This window comes from Melanostigma gelatinosum, assembly GCF_949748355.1.
Source record: "Melanostigma gelatinosum genome assembly, chromosome: 13".
Lineage (NCBI taxonomy): Eukaryota > Metazoa > Chordata > Actinopteri > Perciformes > Zoarcidae > Melanostigma > Melanostigma gelatinosum.
Window position 1 is genome coordinate 1,389,789 of NC_136646.1, and position 24,758 is coordinate 1,414,546.

The following is a 24,758-nucleotide window of genomic DNA, read 5'->3' on the forward strand; positions in this document are numbered from 1 at the left end:
ACACACAACCATATACAAGCCCAGTTTCCATAACCGATCGAAATGCAATTTAAACCTGCTACACACTGCTGCTTGAAACAAAGTACTGTCAGATACCCAGTCACACCCACATTAATGGATCATATGTCACACCTGCGTTGAAATGATTTGCTGCTCAGCATTTAACTTATATTATTTTATTGCGTGTCAGGTAAAGTACCTGTCAGAAGATGAAATACCATTTGCATTCTTGTCGGCCTTTATATGAAAGATCAAAAGAGGAGTGTGAGAGTGTGTGTGAGAGAGAATGCGAGCCTCAGTGCCATCTGGTCAGTCTCCAGGTGATGAAGCTCCCTAGAGCCAGGCCGGTGATAAAGATGACGATGAGGCCGTAGCTGTGGGAGCTCAGCGACGACACACTCTGCACGGACGCCACCTCCAGCTCCGAAAAACTGTTGATCTGTGGAGAGACAGCTCCGATCACCTGGTGTGGAAAACATGCATCTGGAAAACATTCATGCCACTAAATGCCGATTACTTTTTTACAAATGTGATTGACTATCTGTCGTCCATGTGGCTCCGGAATGTTTTATTGTCGGTGCAGGAAGTGACAACAAACATGAGAAATATCCATCCGCCTTGCTATGCTGCTGTGCACTTGACGGTGAGCAGAACTGTGAATAAAGCTTCACAAGCTGAAGCAGCAGCTGGGTCAGCGATGTTCAGCCCCTCAAACTCCTTTGAAAACTTTTCCACCACCGGAACTTAACCCCTAACGTACTGCGCAGCCACTGTGTTGTCTGATGTGTGAACACTACCATCGTTTGTCAATCCCGTATCAGACTAATGCCGCGTCTCCACGGTACAGCTCTGTTCTCAGCTCTTCTCTATTCGTTTTCCACTGCGCACCCACCCCCAAGATCTGGGTCCAGTGAATACAAAACATATTGCGGTCGCTGTTGATGCTTGGCAATTTAAAAACAGCAGGTTTGTGCAGGAAGTGCCGTGTCGAGGTGGTGAAGGTTCTCTCTCATTGGCTGGTCTGCAGTGTTGTAAATCCACCTTCCAGTACAACGTACGGTACTAGCTACACGTGGAACTAATTTACATTTTCAATTGTGCCTGGTGATGCTAGTCAATGTCGTTTAGCCGGGTGCATTCAATTTCTGTGTATCAGAATGTAGCATCAATAAGACAACAGTTAGGACTACAGTATGTTATGGAGGGACACACACACACACACACACACACACACACAGGTAACTTCTGCTGGGGTGTCAGACTTTGTGTATATCCAAGTAAATGACAAATACTAAAGTTACGTTGGCACGGCAGGTAGAGATAATATTAGCAAAGGAACGTTAGCGTGAGCTTTTCTGGCTAACGATAATTCATCTTAATAATCTCTCTCACGTTACCACAGAGATCAGAGGAAGCTAACATGTCTGAATCTCACATTAACAGATCAACTTAGCTTTAGCCCTACATTAGCTAGTTAGCTAGCATTTCGCTAACATTAGCCAACTTAAGATGTGTCTACATACACAGTGAGCGCGTATAATAAAACTTCAGTTCCATAGTAATGCTACCTTTGAGCAGACGTAGCATATCGAAGTACAACAGGAAATGGGGAAATTGATTGGAGCACTGAGCAAACGGGCGGGACTAAAACACAGAAATGATTCAGCATTTTTGCACTTCCTGTTCAGTCGTCTCAAAGTCAATGGTTGTTTTGATGTGTTTTTGGTAGGATGCCTGAAATAAGGTCTGTGGTTAACACAAGCTTATGATAGTTTACGCTTTGTTCTACAATATAAAATACATCAGCAGATACCCTTCTCGTGAATTTTGAGGCTTTTAGGTGTCTTAAGCCGGTTGCTAACATGTGGGTAAATAAGACTAAACGTGGATGGGAAAATCATGTAGGCTGTCTTTGGTCAAGAGAACCACTGCTAAGCTAACTTGTGGGATTGCTCTACAAAATGGCGTCATCCCTGCGGCACTCTATGGAGGAGGGTCCCCCCCTATTTATTTTAAAAGAGCAACGGCCAATGGGGAAACTCCAAAACTATACTCCGTACATCAGGGCCAGACTTTGGCATTTATAGGGCTGGCCCCGCCTTGTTGCAGTCCCACCAAGAAGGAAACTGTTATGGGAAAATATGTCAGTCTACTGCTTTAGGGTTAAAGAATGTAAGTTTTAGAAGTTCAGGCACTAAACCTTGTTTATCTTGTTATCTGTTTGTTCCTGTGCATTGTTTCTGTCTTTAAAGACGGGGACACACACAGGGGTCATGATTGCGGTATTTCCCTTGATGGGCATCAGCTGAAGGGCATGACCCTCTGCAGGCATATATGATGTGTGATGGTTCACAGGTTTATTCCGTCTCTGCAATACTGTGACTTAACTCTTTGACCAGGTCACAGTGACATCAAAGGACGCATCTGACTGGGTGTATCCATGGTTTATTGTGGGGCAAACTGATAACACAGGGATTTGTAAACAGGCCATAAAGTGCCTTCAGGGTATCGTAGACAGGACACTATGCTTCAAAGAAAAACATCTGCCTTGACTGGTTTCCTTCTTCTGTTTATTCTTGTTTGCGAACCAAGATAACAGCATTCTAGCTGAGTATAAATGTCCATGCATTTGAATGTGTCGTCAGAGCACCTCTTGCAGATGACGGTGATGTATCTGTGAGACTGTGTTCTCTTTGCTTGCAAGCAAATAAATTGACTATTACAACTTTGATCGTTCATCCAGACTCTGTTTCATTTGACATTGATTTGATAACACTTTGACACTCTTCTCCCGACTATTCATAGAAATATTCCACAACAATTTGGCGTTGTCGGCAGGATTCGCTGACTGTCTATCAGAGCTCCAGAGGGACTGATCGGAGGAGAAGGCCTCTCCCAGGAATCCAGAACTGAAGTTTCCTGTCTTATACCTCATTAGACAAGAGAGAGAAAGAACCGGCAGACCCGAGGGAGTTTCTGATTGACGGCACGCGAATCCAACGAAAAATAATTCATTTCTACAAACGGGTAAGAATGTTAAAATTCCAATTGTAAAAGTAATGGTAAAATTATACTAAGGTCATATGATTTAATAGACACAGATGAATGGTCAAGTAGTCATTTTATACATTGTTTTTATTATTTGGGTAACAATTATTTTTGACGTTCGTGGTTTCGTTTTACGAATGTGGTTCATGTAAACTCCCTTTTTCATTTTCTGGCATATCACTATTTGCACGCTTTTCAGTAGAAGACAGGATTGTGTTATACGGTGATCGTAGACACAGATCGCTTGACTACAATTGGTTTGTTGTAAGACCGTGGTTAAAATGATCAAATACGTGAATTCTATACTGATAGAATAAAAATCGTGATAAATAACTAACGTGAACTTCAAATAACATTTGAAATAAGGTATTCGTGATTTTCCAACATAGCGTGAGTTTCAAATAAATTTGAAATAAGGTATTCGTGATTTTTCAACATAGCGTGAGTTTCAAACGAGGTTTTTTGCAAAATGTTTTCCTTCGATAGAATAAACATACGCTGTATGGTGACGACTGTATTGTAAAGGTAACGTTAACGTATCCACGCCTGAAAGATGGGTGGAAAAAGTAGCAAAAGCGCAGAGCCCTCGGGCCCAATAATTGATATGATGCAACAGAAATATGGAAACGGGTGTTTAGAATACCTCACGTACTGGTCAAAGGAGTTTGGTTTTCCTGAAAACGGCTCATTGAGCGCCGCTAAGCTCAAAATGTTAAGAGGGGATTTAGAAGGTAAATTGAAACAGATTAAATGTACGAAGAAAGACCGAGTCAAAGACTTAGAAATAAAAGTGAAACATTTGGGAATGATAAAAGTCATAGAATGAGTCTGAGCAGCCCGATGCCAAGGTCTTACCTCCGATAATAAATGAATGTGGGACAAGGACAATCAGACTGCCAAATAATTGGAAGAATGAACAAAATTTGGATTCCCTGAAAGAGGCAGTTTTAGCCTACGATTAAAATTTGATTAACTCAAAACGTGCTTGGAGCAGAGAAAAAGGTGAAGCAGATACAAATAAGTTGATGTCCAAGAGGAATGCAGGGGTGAGACACACCCACACACACACACACACACACACACACACAGACACCATACTCGCTCGCAGCAGCTGAAAGAGGGGTCACACACACACCCACACACCCACAGAGGCACGCACACACAGAAACACAGAGATCTAAGAATTGTATCTCTACATGAGACAACGTTGTCTAACATTTGCTGCTGAACTTTCGGCAGCTGTTTTGTTTTGTTTGTTTTGTTAATTTTTAGTCCTTGGTCTTGATCTGGGGATTCCGCTTCCTGCTGTATGCTCCCCAGCCACAAACAACTTGAACGACACCCACCACTCAACACGTCGAGGATGAAGAAGACGAACGAGACTCGTCAAAATCTACAGGTACCATGTCAATGCTCACAACTACAGAAAATATCTGCGGCATTCAAACCTGCAGTGAGTGCATACGACAATGGTGAAAACTGGCCGTAGCGTATAAACATGCGGTGACAGCCCTGACTGAACTTTGTAAGAAGGCTTTCCGCCATCCATAAGCCTGGAGAACATCACACAAGAGAGTTGTGTGACATGCAGCATGCTGAACATGAGGATCAGTTCTCCAACGGACAACAGAGAAGTTTCGTCAGCACAGATGCAAGCATGCCCAACTGATAATGTATCAGGGCATGAGAGGAAGCTGAAAGACACACCAACTGAAGACTTTGTGTGCCATACATGTGGCAGCTTGAACATTGAGGAACAGATGCTCACGCTCCATGAACAAGGAGTGGTGGGAGGGCTCGACAATCAGCCATCAGGGGGGGTGCAGCAGGGACCGGAGTGAGACCAGAGCTGGACCAACGACCCGCACACAAATACAACACAGAGGGTGAGTTAACTTTAGATTCTTTAGATGACAAACGTGTACATTTAATACACACATTAGAAACTAGACAAACACCACTCACACCCACATATGTATTCGAATGAGATTGAAGAATTTAGAAAGATACAGCAAGTCACGTTAACTGTTAAGAAAAAAAAAAAAAAAGAAAGTTTAGACTGTCACATGCAGGCTGATTCACTTCACTGCACAGCACATGGGTTACGTGAACGAGATGCAAGGTTAGAGGAAGTATGATTTAGAGAAGTGGAAATGATATAATGGTATAATAAGAGTTTGTTGGACAAAAAAGTACTGCTGCTGTCTGTTTCTCTGTGTCCCACACAATCTGAGTTTGTAAAGGGGGAGGATTCCAGAGGATTCCACATGTTTCCACATGGTACAAGCCCAGGACTGGTGTGAAGGACATGTCTGACTGGCAGCAAGTCAGACTCAATTCACTGACTTCAGAAATAGAGGATCCTGGTAATGTACAGTAACTGAGCAGAACTGTGAATAAAGCTTCACAAGCTGAAGCAGCAGCTGGGTCAGCGATGTTCAGCCCCTCAAACTCCTTTGAAAACTTTTCCACCACCGGAACTTAACCCCTAACGTACTGCGCAGCCAGTGTGTTGTCTCATGTGTGAACACTACCATCGTTTGTCAATCCCGTATCAGACTAATGCCGCGTCTCCACGGTACAGCTCTGTTCTCAGCTCTTCTCTATTCGTTTTCCACTGTGCACCCACCCCCAAGATCTGGGTCCAGTGAATACAAAACATATTGCGGTCGCTGTTGATGCTTGGCTATTTAAAAACAGCAGGTTTGTGCAGGAAGTGCCGTGTCGAGGTGGTGAAGGTTCTCTCTCATTGGCTGGTCTGCAGTGTTGTAAATCCACCTTCCAGTACAACGTACTAGCTACACGTGGAACTAATTTACATTTTCAATTGTGCCTGGTGATGCTAGTCAATGTCGTTTAGCCGGGTGCATTCAATTTCTGTGTATCAGAATGTAGCATCAATAAGACAACAGTTAGGACCAATGTTCCCTCTAAGCTGCGCGCTTGAGCAATCGCGCACTGCTCGCACAGTCTCAGCGCACAAGAAAATCTATGCAGCGCATAAAATAAAATTCAACATAAACGTATTAATTAATATCTAATATTAGTCCTAATCTTATCTAATCAATTAAACCAATAATAATAATAATAATTTTGTTTTCTGTACTATTTTGCAACGTAACTCAGTGAGTGACAGGTGTCCAGCCAATGATACGATTCGGTTCACTTACGCTACGCAGCCAATCATAGCATTGACACTATTGCCCTGCCCATTCGCGCCGTGCAGGTTAGCTAGCTAACAACAGTGCGGCGGAGTTACGAGACGCAAATGCTAACCCCTTATCATGGCGAAACGAACGGGCAGCGACACATCCACTCACCAAGCCATTGGAAAAAAGAAATGTGGTTCTTTTAAGATGGAATGGCTGTCGGAGTATGTTCAAATAGAAGAACAAGCGGTGAAACTGGGTGAGATGTTTTCTTTTTCGAGTGAGAAGGGTCTACTCTGCAAAACATGCAGCGAAGCTAAAGTAGCAAATGAGTTTTCCGAGGGAAAAATGTGGACTGAATGGAAGTTGGACTACCTCAAGCGTCACATTCAGCAGAAAAAACAAAAAATTAAATCAAAACAGCATCCAGAAATCGTCTTGAAGTGGCACATTTGGACCAGCTGATGCGCATAAAGTCAAAGCAAGAAGCAGACGAAGCCATCAACCTGGACAAAGTGTACAACCATTGGAGAAGTGAGAAGGACAGACGTGAAAAATAAGGTAACATTTAAGTCAGATTTGTGCATATTCTAGTGACATTTATTAAGATTTTTTACTTATGGATATTAATCATTAAATTATGTTACTATTAGATAATTTATGGGTAGTAGAAATGATAATAAAAAACTGAGTAATTACATATTTTACAGACAGAGTTACAGGAATTTACACTGTATCACAAGCTACAGCACACGTCATTGTGCAAAATGTGAATGTTTTAATGTGAACAAAATGTTATGTCTGAAAGGTGTATATGTATCATTTCTTCCAGAACAGGACCCTCACACAGGCCAAAGCAAGACTCTTCCCATGGCCAAGCAGGACTCTCACATAAAACATACTACACATCTCATGAACAACAAGATTTTTGTCTTTTTCCTTTAAAGTTTGTCAAATCACTTATATTAAAAGTAAACTAGTGAAAATTGCTGCTGTAATTTGATTATTTTAATAAGCCATGTAACTTGCTATGATCCAAGGTTTTGAACAGGTGTGATACTGGTGTGTGGCCACAGCGTGCACATCTGATGTTGCTCACAGTGGTCCTCAGTGTGCTCAGGGAGCTTGTGTGTATGCCCAGACACATGAAAAATTAGAGGGAACATTGGTTAGGACTACAGTATGTGATGGAGGGACACACACACACACACACACACACACACACACAGGTAACTTCTGCTGGGGTGTCAGACTTTGTGTATATCCAAATAAATGACAAATACTAAAGTTACGTTGGCACGGCAGGTAGAGATAATATTAGCAAAGGAACGTTAGCGTGATCTTTTCTGGCTAACGATAATTCATCTTAATAATCTCTCACGTTACCACAGAGATCAGAGGAAGCTAACATGTCTGAATCTCACATTAACAGATCAACTTAGCTTTAGCCCTACATTAGCTAGTTAGCTAGCATTTCGCTAACATTAGCCAACTTAAGATGTGTCTACATACACAGTGAGCGCGTATAATAAAACTTCAGTTCCATAGTAATGCTACCTTTGAGCAGACGTAGCATATCGAAGTACAACAGGAAATGGGGAAATTGATTGGAGCACTGAGCAAACGGGCGGGACTAAAACACAGAAATGATTCAGCATTTTTGCACTTCCTGTTCAGTCGTCTCAAAGTCAATGGTTGTTTTGATGTGTTTTTGGTAGGATGCCTGAAATAAGGTCTGTGGTTAACACAAGCTTATGATAGTTTACGCTTTGTTCTACAATATAAAATACATCAGCAGATACCCTTCTCGTGAATTTTGAGGCTTTTAGGTGTCTTAAGCCGGTTGCTAACATGTGGGTAAATGAGACTAAACGTGGATGGGAAAATCATGTAGGCTGTCTTTGGTCAAGAGAACCACTGCTAAGCTAACTTTGCTCTACAAAATGACGTCATCCCTGCGGCACTCTATGGAGGAGGGTCCCCCCCTATTTATTTTAAAAGAGCAACGGCCAACGGGGAAACTCCAAAACTATACTCCGTACATCAGGGCCAGACGTTGGCATTTATAGGGCTGGCCCCGCCTTGTTGCAGTCCCACCAAGAAGGAAACGCAGAGAGCTTCATCTATACAGCTGTATCATCTCATACAGAGAGGCTAACTGAACAAAGGTCGCAGAGTCGCTGCGTTCCGCAGAACCACAGAACCAACATGGTAGAGAGGAAAGTGCTCTGAGAGTAAGCACATGGAAGAAATGAAGGCCCAACATACCCATCCTCCATGATCCACAATCCAGCCCAGCAGATTGTTCGTGAAAAACTCCACGGTCCACTTCAGGATGTCCGTCACTAACTGAGGGAGGCGAGCCTCCACCATCTGATGGACAGCAGAAACACAAAGAGGTCCATACACAAAGAGACGATGCTGCCAAATTAAATAACATGGCTGGATCAGTGAACATCAGACTGTTGTCTGATATGAGATATATATGTTCATATATATATTCATATATATATATATATCTATATATATTCATATATAGATATATATATTCATATATAGATATATATATTCATATATATATATTCATATATATATATATATATTCATATATATATATATATTCATATATATATATATTCATATATATATATTCATATATATATTCATATATATATATATATATATATATATATATATATATATATATATATATATATATATGTATGTATATATATATATATATATATATATATATATATATATATGTATGTATATGTGACATACACACAGAAGCGCAAACAATCACTTTTTATCAATATTTGTTTGGAAAAGCCCCCAAATGAAGACATTTCAAATTAAAACAATACACTTTTGAGGTGATGAGTAAAGCTTTGAATGGAAAATACAAAGTGAAACGCGCCAAAAGTTGGCTGAGCGATCCGATGGACGCCTGATAAATCACTAGCAGCTGCAGTAGGTCATGCAAAGACAGATGCATTCCAAGGAACAAGAATCATTCTGGTAGTGAGCATCAGCGCTGATCGCCTCTCCAGCTGGAACACAACCCTCCTCATCGAGGCAGGTCACAGCACTGCCAGACCTTCTGATGGACAGGCAAGCTCTGAGAAGAAAAGAAGCTAACCCACCTTGACGGCTAGCTTGGCGGCAACGTAAAAGAACAGAGCGATCCTCTCCCAGGTGATCCCCTCCTCAATCACTCTGGCCGCCACTTGCTTAAAGTGGTCCCACTTCGAGCTGGAGGAACAAGCCACTCCGTCAATCGCTCTGAAAGAGAGACAGGATGCAGTTTAAGTAGATGTTGTAAGAAATTTGAGCGTAGAACTGTGTGTTTAGTAGATATAATAAAAGTGTTTAATAATTCATATTTAAGAATTCATAATTAGTCATCATAAGTGTTTTGGAAATGCATAATTAAGATAAGCATAAAGTGTTTTAGGATTAGTAGCTAACAGTAGAATTTGAGACATGAAGCTTATGCCAAAGTTGCAAAGCCTTATCTATTATATGGAATGTTTATCATAGAAGGGATTAAGCAATAACTGACCGACATTGAATGTGTTAGTAAACGCAGGGACAGAAAGCCAGACAGGCGAATACACTCCTGGAAGTTAGCCAATAGGAATTGGGATAAACGGAAGGGGAGGAGTTGCGAACGGATATGAGGGCGGGAATAGAAAAGCATTTTTCTCGTTCTCTTTAGCGTGTGGTGCCACGGGACGGCTGTGTCTCATGGGACCAGGGACGAGTTTTTTCCAAAGTGGGGTAATATTGTAATATTTCATAGGAGTATGTACTCCATTGTTTAACTGTAATCATACTTGCATCGGTGGGATTAAAATCCTTTTAATTGTAAACCAGTTTTGGTAGATTTATTATTGCAGCGTGTGAACTGTAGGAAGCAGCTGGACACACGTGCTTCCGGCCTCCTCTTTGTGAAGCAGGCTAAAACTTCACAATGTTAAGAAACTACGGAGCGCGTATTACACATCTACCCCGGTTCTATTTTCCGTATTGCATCACAAGCGCTGAGACACAGCGGGCGATAGACTCACTCTTGTAACTCCTCGTCGGCTCGGATAGTGTCGCAGATGCTGTGGATACGGTTGATCAGCTGGGTCACCATCTTCTGCTCCTGCTCAGTCAGTCGACCTTTGACCGATGACCATGTGGTATGAAACTCAAGGGGAAATTCCAAAGACTTTTCCCATAGTGAATTATGGATTTCTCACCGAACTCGGCCCACATTCCCATAGAAAGCAATGGGCTAGGACCCTGAAAATTGAACGGTCAGTCGACCTTTGGCCAATGACCATGTGGTATGAAAATCAAGGGGAAATTCCAAACACTTTTCCCATAGTGAATTATGGATTTCTCACCGAACTCGGCCAGAATTCCCATAGAAAGCAATGGGCTAGGACCCTGAAAGTTTAACAGTCAGTCGACCTTTGGCCAAAGACCATGTGGTATGAAAATCAAGGGGAAATTCCATACACTTTCTGCGATGGTACACTTTCTGCTATGGTAAACTCCGTACACGTAGAAATTACGGCCTTTTGACTCAATTCTGCCTAAAGACACCTAGAAAACAATGGGCTAGGAGGCTGAAATTGTCACATTAAGTCAACCTCTGCCCCAAGATGAAATGGTCTGAATATCAACGGGAAATTCTGTACAGTTTTCCCATAGTGATTCATGGCATTTAGCATTTATTTGGCTTAAATAGACGTTCAGTTAATATCCCTAGAAAGCAATGGGCTAGCATGCTGAAATTTTCACAGTCAGTCGGCCCTTGGCCACAAACCACGTGGTATGAAAATCAATAGGAAATTCGGTACACTTTTCCCGTAGTAATATATGGCATTTTTCTTCATTTTAAAGTTATTTGGCCTAATTACCCCATAAAACAATGGGCTAGGACCGTGAAATTTTCACAGTCATTCCATCTTTGCCCCATCGTTAAATGGTATGAAACTCAATGGGACATTCCAAACACTTTTCCCATAGTGAACTATGGATGTCTCTACCCAGATGACACTTATGTTCCGACATGGCCTTCAACAGTCTTTTCTCTCAAAATGTCCACTTTAATTTAAAGTAGAGATTTGATTAATTTTCTCCTTCAAAGAGGGGCTCGTCACCATTACACACCTATAATCTGGGCCTCGTAGCTGCAAGTTAAGGTCCCCAAAAACAGCCCCAAAGGTCAAAATTGAGGCATATGACCTCATCTTTCGGCCTGTTTTGGCAAGTGAGAAACGGGCCATTAAATCGTAGTGAAAGGTTGGAACTGCCTGATTTTTGCATAAATCAGTCACCTGTGATAAGGTGATGCAGGATCTAAAGCGAGATATCTGTAGAACCTTGGGAAAGCTAACTTCCGGTAGCAGCATGCTAATGACTTGAATCCAATTGAACCTTGAAGAGGGTCCTGTTTTGGCCATCATATGTGAATTTCATCAAAGAAGGCCATTGACAAGTGTTTTAAAATTGATCAATATTAAAAAGTGGTCAAAATCCAGATTTTACCAGTCTTTTCTCAAACTGTTTATACTTTAAAAAGGGGTAGGGTTTTAAATCCTTTTCTGCCTCAAAGAGGGGCTCGTCACCATTACACACCTATAATCTGGGCCTCATAGCTGCAAGGTAAGGTCCCCAAAAACAGCCACAAAGGGTTTAATTGGGCTTAATTGGGGCCTTAGTCACTTATATTTTGGCATATGCAAGAATGGCCATAATTTCTCAAATATGGGTCCTAGAACCCCCAGATTGTGCACACACATTGTGGACAAGGCCTACAATAGGACCACCTGGAAAAATCCCTCTAGATTATCTAGAACTGATTTTTGCCTGTATCAAACTCAGACTTCAGCATGGGGTACATGTCCCTGTCGTACTCTTGATGAGATCAGACCATCTTTTACTTCTGAAGATGTCAGAGCCCTGTTTTTTTAATATGTTGTAGACAGGCCCCAATGAGGCACATTCAAGTTTCAGTTGTCCATCTTTTTTCCACATTTACAGAGTGCATCAGAAAAACACAAAATCAATGTCCCAGAGACCATGAATGAGTTCCTCGACATGTCCGACGATGAAGGTATGTGAAGAATGCTCAAATGACTGCTTCATTCTACGATGTTTCACACATTTAGCACTAAAATTGCATTGATTAATACGTGCAAACCATTGCTGTGACTTCACGATTTTATTACAAAAAAGCAATTGTAACAAGCCACAGGCTCCGTTGTTTGGGCAGGGCTGCTTTTGTGTGTGAATGAAATGCGAGCCTCAGTGCCATCTGGTCAGTCTCCAGGTGATGAAGCTCCCTAGAGCCAGGCCGGTGATAAAGATGACGATGAGGCCGTAGCTGTGGGAGCTCAGCGATGACACACTCTGCACGGACGCCACCTCCAGCTCCGAAAAACTGTTGATCTGTGGAGAGACAACTCCGATCACCTGGTGTGGAAAACATGCATCTGGAAAACATTCATGCCACTAAATGCCGATTACTTTTTTACAAATGTGATTGACTATCTGTCGTCCATGTGGCTCCGGAATGTTTTATTGTCGGTGCAGGAAGTGACAACAAACATGAGAAATATCCATCCGCCTTGCTATGCTGCTGTGCACTTCACGGTGAGCAGAACTGTGAATAAAGCTTCACAAGCTGAAGCAGCAGCTGGGTCAGCGATGTTCAGCCCCTCAAACTCCTTTGAAAACTTTTCCACCACCGGAACTTAACCCCTAACGTACTGCGCAGCCAGTGTGTTGTCTCATGTGTGAACACTACCATCGTTTGTCAATCCCGTATCAGACTAATGCCGCGTCTCCACGGTACAGCTCTGTTCTCAGCTCTTCTCTATTCGTTTTCCACTGTGCACCCACCCCCAAGATCTGGGTCCAGTGAATACAAAACATATTGCGGTCGCTGTTGATGCTTGGCTATTTAAAAACAGCAGGTTTGTGCAGGAAGTGCCGTGTCGAGGTGGTGAAGGTTCTCTCTCATTGGCTGGTCTGCAGTGTTGTAAATCCACCTTCCAGTACAACGTACTAGCTACACGTGGAACTAATTTACATTTTCAATTGTGCCTGGTGATGCTAGTCAATGTCGTTTAGCCGGGTGCATTCAATTTCTGTGTATCAGAATGTAGCATCAATAAGACAACAGTTAGGACTACAGTATGTGATGGAGGGACACACACACACACACACACACACACACACACACAGGTAACTTCTGCTGGGGTGTCAGACTTTGTGTATATCCAAATAAATGACAAATACTAAAGTTACGTTGGCACGGCAGGTAGAGATAATATTAGCAAAGGAACGTTAGCGTGATCTTTTCTGGCTAACGATAATTCATCTTAATAATCTCTCACGTTACCACAGAGATCAGAGGAAGCTAACATGTCTGAATCTCACATTAACAGATCAACTTAGCTTTAGCCCTACATTAGCTAGTTAGCTAGCATTTCGCTAACATTAGCCAACTTAAGATGTGTCTACATACACAGTGAGCGCGTATAATAAAACTTCAGTTCCATAGTAATGCTACCTTTGAGCAACCGTAGCATATCGAAGTACAACAGGAAATGGGGAAATTGATTGGAGCACTGAGCAAACGGGCGGGACTAAAACACAGAAATGATTCAGCATTTTTGCACTTCCTGTTCAGTCGTCTCAAAGTCAATGGTTGTTTTGATGTGTTTTTGGTAGGATGCCTGAAATAAGGTCTGTGGTTAACACAAGCTTATGATAGTTTACGCTTTGTTCTACAATATAAAATACATCAGCAGATACCCTTCTCGTGAATTTTGAGGCTTTTAGGTGTCTTAAGCCGGTTGCTAACATGTGGGTAAATGAGACTAAACGTGGATGGGAAAATCATGTAGGCTGTCTTTGGTCAAGAGAACCACTGCTAAGCTAACTTTGCTCTACAAAATGACGTCATCCCTGCGGCACTCTATGGAGGAGGGTCCCCCCCTATTTATTTTAAAAGAGCAACGGCCAACGGGGAAACTCCAAAACTATACTCCGTACATCAGGGCCAGACGTTGGCATTTATAGGGCTGGCCCCGCCTTGTTGCAGTCCCACCAAGAAGGAAACGCAGAGAGCTTCATCTATACAGCTGTATCATCTCATACAGAGAGGCTAACTGAACAAAGGTCGCAGAGTCGCTGCGTTCCGCAGAACCACAGAACCAACATGGTAGAGAGGAAAGTGCTCTGAGAGTAAGCACATGGAAGAAATGAAGGCCCAACATACCCATCCTCCATGATCCACAATCCAGCCCAGCAGATTGTTCGTGAAAAACTCCACGGTCCACTTCAGGATGTCCGTCACTAACTGAGGGAGGCGAGCCTCCACCATCTGATGGACAGCAGAAACACAAAGAGGTCCATACACAAAGAGACGATGCTGCCAAATTCAATAACATGGCTGGATCAGTGAACATCAGACTGTTGTCTGATATGAGATATATATGTTCATATATATATTCATATATAGATATATCTATATATATTCATATATAGATATATATATTCATATATATATATTCATATATATATATATATATATATATATATTCATATATATATATATATATATATATATATGTATGTATATATATATATATATATATATGTATGTATATGTGACATACACACAGAAGCGCAAACAATCACTTTTTATCAATATTTGTTTGGAAAAGCCCCCAAATGAAGACATTTCAAATTAAAACAATACACTTTTGAGGTGATGAGTAAAGCTTTGAATGGAAAATACAAAGTGAAACGCGCCAAAAGTTGGCTGAGCGATCCGATGGACGCCTGATAAATCACTAGCAGCTGCAGTAGGTCATGCAAAGACAGATGTATTCCAAGGAACAAGAATCATTCTGGTAGTGAGCATCAGCGCTGATCGCCTCTCCAGCTGGAACACAACCCTCCTCATCGAGGCAGGTCACAGCACTGCCAGACCTTCTGATGGACAGGCAAGCTCTGAGAAGAAAAGAAGGGATATCATAGAAGGGATTAAGCAATAACTGACCGACATTGAATGTGTTAGTAAACGCAGGGACAGAAAGCCAGACAGGCGAATACACTCCTGGAAGTTAGCCAATAGGAATTGGGATAAACGGAAGGGGAGGAGTTGCGAACGGATATGAGGGCGGGAATAGAAAAGCATTTTTCTCGTTCTCTTTAGCGTGTGGTGCCACGGGACGGCTGTGTCTCATGGGACCAGGGACGAGTTTTTTCCAAAGTGGGGTAATATTGTAATATTTCATAGGAGTATGTACTCCATTGTTTAACTGTAATCATACTTGCATCGGTGGGATTAAAATCCTTTTAATTGTAAACCAGTTTTGGTAGATTTATTATTGCAGCGTGTGAACTGTAGGAAGCAGCTGGACACACGTGCTTCCGGCCTCCTCTTTGTGAAGCAGGCTAAAACTTCACAATGTTAAGAAACTACGGAGCGCGTATTACACATCTACCCCGGTTCTATTTTCCGTATTGCATCACAAGCGCTGAGACACAGCGGGCGATAGACTCACTCTTGTAACTCCTCGTCGGCTCGGATAGTGTCGCAGATGCTGTGGATACGGTTGATCAGCTGGGTCACCATCTTCTGCTCCTGCTCAGTCAGTCGACCTTTGACCGATGACCATGTGGTATGAAACTCAAGGGGAAATTCCAAAGACTTTTCCCATAGTGAATTATGGATTTCTCACCGAACTCGGCCCACATTCCCATAGAAAGCAATGGGCTAGGACCCTGAAAATTGAACGGTCAGTCGACCTTTGGCCAATGACCATGTGGTATGAAAATCAAGGGGAAATTCCAAACACTTTTCCCATAGTGAATTATGGATTTCTCACCGAACTCGGCCAGAATTCCCATAGAAAGCAATGGGCTAGGACCCTGAAAGTTTAACAGTCAGTCGACCTTTGGCCAAAGACCATGTGGTATGAAAATCAAGGGGAAATTCCATACACTTTCTGCGATGGTACACTTTCTGCTATGGTAAACTCCGTACACGTAGAAATTACGGCCTTTTGACTCAATTCTGCCTAAAGACACCTAGAAAACAATGGGCTAGGAGGCTGAAATTGTCACATTAAGTCAACCTCTGCCCCAAGATGAAATGGTCTGAATATCAACGGGAAATTCTGTACAGTTTTCCCATAGTGATTCATGGCATTTAGCATTTATTTGGCTTAAATAGACGTTCAGTTAATATCCCTAGAAAGCAATGGGCTAGCATGCTGAAATTTTCACAGTCAGTCGGCCCTTGGCCACAAACCACGTGGTATGAAAATCAATAGGAAATTCGGTACACTTTTCCCGTAGTAATATATGGCATTTTTCTTCATTTTAAAGTTATTTGGCCTAATTACCCCATAAAACAATGGGCTAGGACCGTGAAATTTTCACAGTCATTCCATCTTTGCCCCATCGTTAAATGGTATGAAACTCAATGGGACATTCCAAACACTTTTCCCATAGTGAACTATGGATGTCTCTACCCAGATGACACTTATGTTCCGACATGGCCTTCAACAGTCTTTTCTCTCAAAATGTCCACTTTAATTTAAAGTAGAGATTTGATTAATTTTCTCCTTCAAAGAGGGGCTCGTCACCATTACACACCTATAATCTGGGCCTCGTAGCTGCAAGTTAAGGTCCCCAAAAACAGCCCCAAAGGTCAAAATTGAGGCATATGACCTCATCTTTCGGCCTGTTTTGGCAAGTGAGAAACGGGCCATTAAATCGTAGTGAAAGGTTGGAACTGCCTGATTTTTGCATAAATCAGTCACCTGTGATAAGGTGATGCAGGATCTAAAGCGAGATATCTGTAGAACCTTGGGAAAGCTAACTTCCGGTAGCAGCATGCTAATGACTTGAATCCAATTGAACCTTGAAGAGGGTCCTGTTTTGGCTATCATATGTGAATTTCATCAAAGAAGGCCATTGACAAGTGTTTTAAAATTGATCAATATTAAAAAGTGGTCAAAATCCAGATTTTACCAGTCTTTTCTCAAACTGTTTATACTTTAAAAAGGGGTAGGGTTTTAAATCCTTTTCTGCCTCAAAGAGGGGCTCGTCACCATTACACACCTATAATCTGGGCCTCATAGCTGCAAGGTAAGGTCCCCAAAAACAGCCACAAAGGGTTTAATTGGGCTTAATTGGGGCCTTAGTCACTTATATTTTGGCATATGCAAGAATGGCCATAATTTCTCAAATATGGGTCCTAGAACCCCCAGATTGTGCACACACATTGTGGACAAGGCCTACAATAGGACCACCTGGAAAAATCCCTCTAGATTATCTAGAACTGATTTTTGCCTGTATCAAACTCAGACTTCAGCATGGGGTACATGTCCCTGTCGTACTCTTGATGAGATCAGACCATCTTTTACTTCTGAAGATGTCAGAGCCCTGTTTTTTTAATATGTTGTAGACAGGCCCCAATGAGGCACATTCAAGTTTCAGTTGTCCATCTTTTTTCCACATTTACAGAGTGCATCAGAAAAACACAAAATCAATGTCCCAGAGACCATGAATGAGTTCCTCGACATGTCCGACGATGAAGGTATGTGAAGAATGCTCAAATGACTGCTTCATTCTACGATGTTTCACACATTTAGCACTAAAATTGCATTGATTAATACGTGCAAACCATTGCTGTGACTTCACGATTTTATTACAAAAAAGCAATTGTAACAAGCCACAGGCTCCGTTGTTTGGGCAGGGCTGCTTTTGTGTGTGAATGAAATGCGAGCCTCAGTGCCATCTGGTCAGTCTCCAGGTGATGAAGCTCCCTAGAGCCAGGCCGGTGATAAAGATGACGATGAGGCCGTAGCTGTGGGAGCTCAGCGATGACCCACTCTGCACGGACGCCACCTCCAGCTCCGAAAAACTGTTGATCTGTGGAGAGACAGCTCCGATCACCTGGTGTGGAAAACATGCATCTGGAAAACATTCATGCCACTAAATGCCGATTACTTTTTTACAAATGTGATTGACTATCTGTCGTCCATGTGGCTCCGGAATGTTTTATTGTCGGTGCAGGAAGTGACAACAAACATGAGAAATATCCATCCGCCTTGCTATGCTGCTGTGCACTTCACGGTGAGCAGAACTGTGAATAAAGCTTCACAAGCTGAAGCAGCAGCTGGGTCAGTGATGTTCAGCCCCTCAAACTCCTTTGAAAACTTTTCCACCACCGGAACTTAACCCCTAACGTACTGCGCAGCCAGTGTGTTGTCTCATGTGTGAACACTACCATCGTTTGTCAATCCCGTATCAGACTAATGCCGCGTCTCCACGGTACAGCTCTGTTCTCAGCTCTTCTCTATTCGTTTTCCACTGCGCACCCACCCCCAAGATCTGGGTCCAGTGAATACAAAACATATTGCGGTCGCTGTTGATGCTTGGCTATTTAAAAACAGCAGGTTTGTGCAGGAAGTGCCGTGTCGAGGTGGTGAAGGTTCTCTCTCATTGGCTGGTCTGCAGTGTTGTAAATCCACCTTCCAGTACAACGTACTAGCTACACGTGGAACTAATTTACATTTTCAATTGTGCCTGGTGATGCTAGTCAATGTCGTTTAGCCGGGTGCATTCAATTTCTGTGTATCAGAATGTAGCATCAATAAGACAACAGTTAGGACTACAGTATGTGATGGAGGGACACACACACACACACACACACACACAGGTAACTTCTGCTGGGGTGTCAGACTTTGTGTATATCCAAATAAATGACAAATACTAAAGTTACGTTGGCACGGCAGGTAGAGATAATATTAGCAAAGGAACGTTAGCGTGATCTTTTCTGGCTAACGATAATTCATCTTAATAATCTCTCACGTTACCACAGAGATCAGAGGAAGCTAACATGTCTGAATCTCACATTAACAGATCAACTTAGCTTTAGCCCTACATTAGCTAGTTAGCTAGCATTTCGCTAACATTAGCCAACTTAAGATGTGTCTACATACACAGTGAGCGCGTATAATAAAACTTCAGTTCCATAGTAATGCTACCTTTGAGCAACCGTAGCATATCGAAGTACAACAGGAAATGGGGAAATTGATTGGAGCACTGAGCAAACGGGCGGGACTAAAACACAGAAATGATTCAGCATTTTTGCACTTCCTGTTCAGTCGTCTCAAAGTCAATGGTTGTTTTGATGTGTTTTTGGTAGGATGCCTGAAATAAGGTCTGTGGTTAACACAAGCTTATGATAGTTTACGCTTTGTTCTACAATATAAAATACATCAGCAGATACCCTTCTCGTGAATTTTGAGGCTTTTAGGTGTCTTAAGCCGGTTGCTAACATGTGGGTAAATGAGACTAAACGTGGATGGGAAAATCATGTAGGCTGTCTTTGGTCAAGAGAACCACTGCTAAGCTAACTTTGCTCTACAAAATGACGTCATCCCTGCGGCACTCTATGGAGGAGGGTCCCCCCCTATTTATTTTAAAAGAGCAACGGTCAACGGGGAAACTCCAAAACTATACTCCGTACATCAGGGCCAGACGTTGGCATTTATAGGGCTGGCCCCGCCTTGTTGCAGTCCCACCAAGAAGGAAACGCAGAGAGCTTCATCTATACAGCTGTATCATCTCATACAGAGAGGCTAACTGAACAAAGGTCGCAGAGTCGCTGCGTTCCGCAGAACCACAGAACCAACATGGTAGAGAGGAAAGTGCTCTGAGAGTAAGCACATGGAAGAAATGAAGGCCCAACATACCCATCCTCCATGATCCACAATCCAGCCCAGCAGATTGTTCGTGAAAAACTCCACGGTCCACTTCAGGATGTCCGTCACTAACTGAGGGAGGCGAGCCTCCACCATCTGATGGACAGCAGAAACACAAAGAGGTCCATACACAAAGAGACGATGCTGCCAAATTAAATAACATGGCTGGATCAGTGAACATCAGACTGTTGTCTGATATGAGATATATATGTTCATATATATATATTCATATATAGATATATCTATATATATTCATATATAGATATATATATTCATATATATATATTCATATATATATATATATATATATTCATATATATATATATATATATGTATGTATATATATATATATATATATATATGTATGTATATGTGACATACACACAGAAGCGCAAACAATCACTTTTTATCAATATTTGTTTGGAAAAGCCCCCAAATGAAGACATTTCAAATTAAAACAATACACTTTTGAGGTGATGAGTAAAGCTTTGAATGGAAAATACAAAGTGAAACGCGCCAAAAGTTGGCTGAGCGATCCGATGGACGCCTGATAAATCACTAGCAGCTGCAGTAGGTCATGCAAAGACAGATGCATTCCAAGGAACAAGAATCATTCTGGTAGTGAGCATCAGCGCTGATCGCCTCTCCAGCTGGAACACAACCCTCCTCATCGAGGCAGGTCACAGCACTGCCAGACCTTCTGATGGACAGGCAAGCTCTGAGAAGAAAAGAAGCTAACCCACCTTGACGGCTAGCTTGGCGGCAACGTAAAAGAACAGAGCGATCCTCTCCCAGGTGATCCCCTCCTCAATCACTCTGGCCCCCACTTGCTTAAAGTGGTCCCACTTCGAGCTGGAGGAACAAGCCACTCCGTCAATCGCTCTGAAAGAGAGACAGGATGCAGTTTAAGTAGATGTTGTAAGAAATTTGAGCGTAGAACTGTGTGTTTAGTAGATATAATAAAAGTGTTTAATAATTCATATTTAAGAATTCATAATTAGTCATCATAAGTGTTTTGGAAATGCATAATTAAGATAAGCATAAAGTGTTTTAGGATTAGTAGCTAACAGTAGAATTTGAGACATGAAGCTTATGCCAAAGTTGCAAAGCCTTATCTATTATATGGAATGTTTATCATAGAAGGGATTAAGCAATAACTGACCGACATTGAATGTGTTAGTAAACGCAGGGACAGAAAGCCAGACAGGCGAATACACTCCTGGAAGTTAGCCAATAGGAATTGGGATAAACGGAAGGGGAGGAGTTGCGAACGGATATGAGGGCGGGAATAGAAAAGCATTTTTCTCGTTCTCTTTAGCGTGTGGTGCCACGGGACGGCTGTGTGTCATGGGACCAGGGACGAGTTTTTTCCAAAGTGGGGTAATATTGTAATATTTCATAGGAGTATGTACTCCATTGTTTAACTGTAATCATACTTGCATCGGTGGGATTAAAATCCTTTTAATTGTAAACCAGTTTTGGTAGATTTATTATTGCAGCGTGTGAACTGTAGGAAGCAGCTGGACACACGTGCTTCCGGCCTCCTCTTTGTGAAGCAGGCTAAAACTTCACAATGTTAAGAAACTACGGAGCGCGTATTACACATCTACCCCGGTTCTATTTTCCGTATTGCATCACAAGCGCTGAGACACAGCGGGCGAGAGACTCACTCTTGTAACTCCTCGTCGGCTCGGATAGTGTCGCAGATGCTGTGGATACGGTTGATCAGCTGGGTCACCATCTTCTGCTCCTGCTCAGTATGCTCCACAGCCAGCAGAGTGAGCGCTGGGACGTCCTCCGAGGACATGTCCCTCAGCTCCTCCTCTATGAGCCTGCAGGACAACAGGACGATGAAACACTTTCACAAACCCGATACTGTGCAGAGGCTCCGTTTGAAGCTGTGGAAGGTAACTTCTTAACTGCATTGATGAGTGTATGCGACACAAATCAAATTAAGCTCCAGACAAAGTGATGCCTCCTTTTATTTGACTTTATGTGATTTTTACAGCAGCGTAGAGCTCCACTATGACAACAATACTATTGTTGTGGCTTTAAAGAGAGCGATATAACGACTTTAGTTCCACAAAGGACTGACGTGAGGTAAAGCAGCTGAAGAACGTACTTCAGCCAACTGACAGAAAGGAGACTCACCCTTTGATCAGGGCCTCTCCGATCCTCGCGTCTGTGGAGGAACAGAACAGCATCAGTGGGTTACTCGCGTTAAATGACACAAGGCAGCGTTACAACCTCCATGCAGGGGCGGACTGGCCATCGGGGATCCCCCGGTATCCCCGGTAGGCCGACGGGGTTTGGGCCGGTCCAATACCGGACCACCTCCATCATCAACCGGCCCTCGCTCTGAGATCGCCGACCCCGACTGTATTCTATGCTTCACAGAACACGTTAAATTTACTCTAATACTTAAAGATCATAATCGCTGACTGATATTTATACTACTCCTCGCGATCTGTATTCACACTCGTGGTTTCCATCTGTGAGCCGGCAGCACCCCTACACACACCCAGCATGCAATCTGCCCCAAAGAGGCGGGTCTATGAAGCAGTTTAGCCAATGATGCTTTAATGCTGATTAAAGATATAAATGAGTGAAATACAATTTAGCCAATCAGCATCCTCAAATATATTCAGCGCCGGAGCCGGCATTCTGGTGTGGCACCTTTATTTTGGGGGGAGGGGATAAGTAATGTAATACCGATTCAGCAGCATTAACTAAGGTACCACACTTTTATCTTATTGCTCTCTTGAGTGAAGCAGACTAAGAGTTTGGACTTCCACGCTTCAGGCGACATCCTGCCAGCAACGAGGGGTTTTCTTTCATTTCATTTTTCCAACTTGTGTAATTAAAGGTAACCTGAATATCGTTAGATTGTATCGTTTCCTGCAGTGGCGGCTGTTGGAACATGTTCTAGGTTGGGCCATCCTATCAATTTCAGCAAACATCCCAGTATGATTTAATGCAAAAAAAATCTAAGTATCAAACACGCATTATTACTTGGCAGTTAAATATTTAACATGTATTCCAACACGAAAACAATCAGTAAATAACACTTATATAATATAATATAACATGTTCATTCATTGAGATGCCCCTATGGACCTTGTTATAGGAGGTAAAGATCAGGAGAAGTAAACATGAAGTGTTATTATGAATACTGATGTTAAATTAAGCTATGATGAGTTTTCACTGTTAATTTAACATCTCTATTACATGTTGATGCCTCCATGACCAAGTTAAGCAGATGAGACTGAGGACAGCTATGTAGAAGAAAAGATGTTCACTTTGTCTAACATGTAGCTTGACAGAGTTCTCCATGTGTGTCCTGGTGTTCTCATGTTTCCTTACCTCCTCATCCCTCACTCCCTACCCTGGTGTTCTCATGTTTCCTTACCTCCTCATCCCTCACTCCCGTAACTGTCCGTGCTGGATCCGTCCCCGTTGTTTTAAAAAGCTAAATACGTTATTAACATGACGTCATCCAGCTAGCCAAACCTGTCTGGTGTACAGCTAGTACAGAATGTACAGAATGTGTAGTACAGTGTATAGTACAATGTGTATAGTATAGTAGTATAGTATATATATATATTATATATACTATATATATATTATATATATTATATAATTATATATAATATATTATATTATATAATATTATAATTAATAATAATATAATATTATATATATATAATAATATTATATATATATATATAATATATATATATATATATTAAATTATTATATATATATATATTATTATATATATATATTATCTATTATATATATTATATAAATTATTATATATATATATATTAATTATATATATAATTAATAATAATATAATATATATATAATAATAATCCGGGCAAATTGGTGGATCCAAATGTTATTAAAAAAAACATGTATGATGTAATTTCTTTGTAATCATCCAAAATAATGTTAAGTGTATGTTATTTTTCCAAGTAGGCCACTGACTGGTCGATACGTGCGATGCATTGAGTGGGTGTATTGAGTGGGCCGGTCTGACAGTAACTCCCGGGCCACTTTTTTCCGCCAGTCCGGCCCTGCCTCCACCTACATGTTCACAATGGTGTCACTGTGCGGGATACAGCCAGGCGATGTACACAAATACAGCCATGATAAATAGGAATATGCACTTTAACTCGAATGGACGTCTTTAAGTGTGCGTTGAGCTTACCTGACATTCCGCTCCCTTCACACGCCATGGCAACCAACTAGAAACACTTCTAAAGTTAACTGAAGTGAATTCTTCGTCCCTCAGAAACTCCGCCTCCTTTCCTTCACTGTCGGATAAAGGCTCCTTTAAAAACTGTATTAAAACTGATTAAACACGACTCATATGATGCGTTTCTAATTACAACAAACACACATAGAAAGTGAACCTCTGAGCGATATGCGCGGAGCGAGCCAACTGTCCAAACCTAACGTTTGATAGGCATAGCAACAGTAACCAAGGGGGGCCCTTTGCTAAGCTACATGTAAGCACAATACATAATTATAATACTAACAGAGTAAACACGCATTTCTCTTCGACAGAATCATCCATAATTCAATGCTGTGTGTCTGAATGGCCTCAGGCCCACTTCCCCTTGTGTCAGCCTGCTCACCACAAACTCAAACCCAAGCCCACCAACCCAGAACACAACTTATTTGCATAATGACGACATTTCTTCCTTCTTTTATTTATTTATTTATTTTGGCAGTACATAAAATAACCCAGCAGCATATC

The 24,758-nt window shown here is 41.8% G+C and overlaps 1 protein-coding gene across 1 annotated transcript; it reads right to left on the reverse strand.

Annotated features, from left to right (window-relative positions):
- Positions 1-295: 295 nt before the first annotated feature.
- Positions 296-24,234, reverse strand: LOC306787315 (apoptosis regulator BAX-like; the record flags this gene model as incomplete). The annotated part of the gene is made up of 6 exons (XM_079282433.1): positions 296-439; positions 8,466-8,570; positions 9,344-9,482; positions 21,748-21,825; positions 22,145-22,175; positions 24,207-24,234. The coding sequence occupies 6 exons, from the start codon at positions 24,232-24,234 to the stop codon at positions 296-298; spliced, it is 525 nt and encodes a 174-aa protein (XP_079138559.1).
- Positions 24,235-24,758: the final 524 nt, after the last annotated feature.